General features: G+C 36.7%; 1 protein-coding gene across 1 annotated transcript in view; it reads right to left on the reverse strand.

The window, feature by feature from the left end:
* mre11 (MRE11 homolog, double strand break repair nuclease) overlaps positions 1–2,845 on the reverse strand; it is a 99,278-nt gene that overhangs the window by 96,223 nt on the left and 210 nt on the right. Inside the window, exons 2-3 of the mRNA XM_016562769.1 lie at positions 1,686–1,772; positions 391–523 (exon numbers count right to left, since the gene is read on the reverse strand). Coding sequence (XP_016418255.1) covers positions 391–523; positions 1,686–1,772 — 220 coding nt within the window. The remainder of the gene's footprint in view (positions 1–390; positions 524–1,685; positions 1,773–2,845) is intronic.

The raw sequence follows: 2,845 nt of genomic DNA on the forward strand, positions 1-2,845 counted from the left end.
TGCTACGAGAATATATATATTTTTTTTTGCGTAAAGAAAAAAAAAATAATTTACTCAACATTCTTCTCCCCCGAGTTACGTCTTCCGCCATTTTAGAGAGTATTACAATGCATACACACACTTTCCCCCAAGCGTAAACAACACTTATTACGCAGATTACGTTCATGCACGCGATTTCCCCCAGAAAGTAAACAACGCTGATTACGTCCAATACATTCTTGGGTACTCTCCAAAATTCAATTTAATTAAAATTACAATTCACAAATTGAAAGGGAGACAATTCTTGGATGGATTTTTGTAAATGTATGTAATCATTTCACATAAATTAATTATTTACTACAAAATCACCACAAAGTCACAAAAAATATGTCCACATTATTTCATTCCCACCTCATTTTGCACGGCTTGTTTCATGATCTCATCAAAGGTTACGAACGTGTCGTTTCCTCTTATGGCATCCTTCTCTAGATAACCGAGGTGAATGTCAGTAGCAATGAGGATCTTGAATGTGTCCTCGTCGTTCCTATAAAAAAAATTAAAATGTTGGCAGATAACAGTTAAAAGGGTCTTGTAAATGAATGATAAAGTAGCTGTAAATGACCGCTACAACTGCAGGTAAAATCTGCAATCATCAAAGCTTACATTTCAGACTGTAGTTTTGAGCTGTCATGTGAACAAAGTTAGCTGAACATAAGTGTTACAATCACTTTCCGATCAAACACTTAATTCATGACGTTTTGCTCTTTTAACTATAGTTGAGGTCAAAAGTTTACATACACCTTGCAGAATCTGCAAAATGTTATTTTACCAAAATAAGAGGGACCATACATAATGCAGGTTATTTTTTTATTTTGTACTGACCTGAATAAGATATTTCACATAAAAGACGTTTACATATAGCCCACAAGAGAAAATAAGTTGAATTTATAAAAATGATCCTGTTCAAAAGTTTACATACGTATGATTCTTACAGTTTTTCACATTTGCTAAGACACTAAACCCCATTCTCTGAACCAAATTCTCAATAGCCTAAACCAATTTGTCAAATAAATCACTCTTTCTGCAAAACCTTATACAAGTTCAGGCAGTTTAGACACTGTTTGCAGATCTCATGCACTCTTTTTGCAAAACACTAAACACATTTTCACTCACTAAGACACAATTTGCACTGTGATGAACTTGTGATGCAAAACCATAAGCACAAGAAAGCAAACGTTAAGTACAACTGCAACACAGCTGTCATCATTTACACACAATAATTCAAAATTGTTTACACTTCTTTCTAAATATATTGTGACGAGCGTCCCGAAGCTTCATCAGCATCGCCCTGGCAACAAGCAAGCAACACCTGGCCATCCTCATCACAGGCTGATCGGTCACAGCTGCAGCTCATCAGGCGGCGGCCACATAAGCGTTCATGCACGCGATTTCCCCCAGAAAGTAAACAACGCTGATTACGTCCAATACATTCTTGGGTACTCTCCAAAATTCAATTTAATTAAAATTACAATTCACAAATTGAAAGGGAGACAATTCTTGGATGGATTTTTGTAAATGTATGTAATCATTTCACATAAATTATTTACTACAAAATCACCACAAAGTCACAAAAAATATGTCCACATTATTTCATTCCCACCTCATTTTGCACGGCTTGTTTCATGATCTCATCAAAGGTTACGAACGTGTCGTTTCCTCTTATGGCATCCTTCTCTAGATAACCGAGGTGAATGTCAGTAGCAATGAGGATCTTGAATGTGTCCTCGTCGTTCCTATAAAAAAAATTAAAATGTTGGCAGATAACAGTTAAAAGGGTCTTGTAAATGAATGATAAAGTAGCTGTAAATGACCGCTACAACTGCAGGTAAAATCTGCAATCATCAAAGCTTACATTTCAGACTGTAGTTTTGAGCTGTCATGTGAACAAAGTTAGCTGAACATAAGTGTTACAATCACTTTCCGATCAAACACTTAATTCATGACGTTTTGCTCTTTTAACTATAGTTGAGGTCAAAAGTTTACATACACCTTGCAGAATCTGCAAAATGTTATTTTACCAAAATAAGAGGGACCATACATAATGCAGGTTATTTTTTTATTTTGTACTGACCTGAATAAGATATTTCACATAAAAGACGTTTACATATAGCCCACAAGAGAAAATAAGTTGAATTTATAAAAATGATCCTGTTCAAAAGTTTACATACGTATGATTCTTACAGTTTTTCACATTTGCTAAGACACTAAACCCCATTCTCTGAACCAAATTCTCAATAGCCTAAACCAATTTGTCAAATAAATCACTCTTTCTGCAAAACCTTATACAAGTTCAGGCAGTTTAGACACTGTTTGCAGATCTCATGCACTCTTTTTGCAAAACACTAAACACATTTTCACTCACTAAGACACAATTTGCACTGTGATGAACTTGTGATGCAAAACCATAAGCACAAGAAAGCAAACGTTAAGCACAACTGCAACACAGCTGTCATCATTTACACACAATAATTCAAAATTGTTTACACTTCTTTCTAAATATATTGTGACGAGCGTCCCGAAGCTTCATCAGCATCGCCCTGGCAACAAGCAAGCAACACCTGGCCATCCTCATCACAGGCTGATCGGTCACAGCTGCAGCTCATCAGGCGGCGGCACCGGAGCACCTACCTGGACCTTTCTCCCTAACACCCACCTCACTAATAAATCCACCCTCTGGGGTATTTATTAAGATTTCCTTGTCGTGTGATTCTTCACCCCGTTACACTGGTGGAGAATGCAGGCAGATCAGTGAAGAATCACCGACAAGCGATTTTCTTCACCTCACCTTTTTCCTTGTTTTTGTCTC

Source organism: Sinocyclocheilus rhinocerous, unplaced genomic scaffold, assembly GCF_001515625.1.
Source record: "Sinocyclocheilus rhinocerous isolate Xijiao unplaced genomic scaffold, SAMN03320098_v1.1 scaffold702, whole genome shotgun sequence".
NCBI lineage: Eukaryota > Metazoa > Chordata > Actinopteri > Cypriniformes > Cyprinidae > Sinocyclocheilus > Sinocyclocheilus rhinocerous.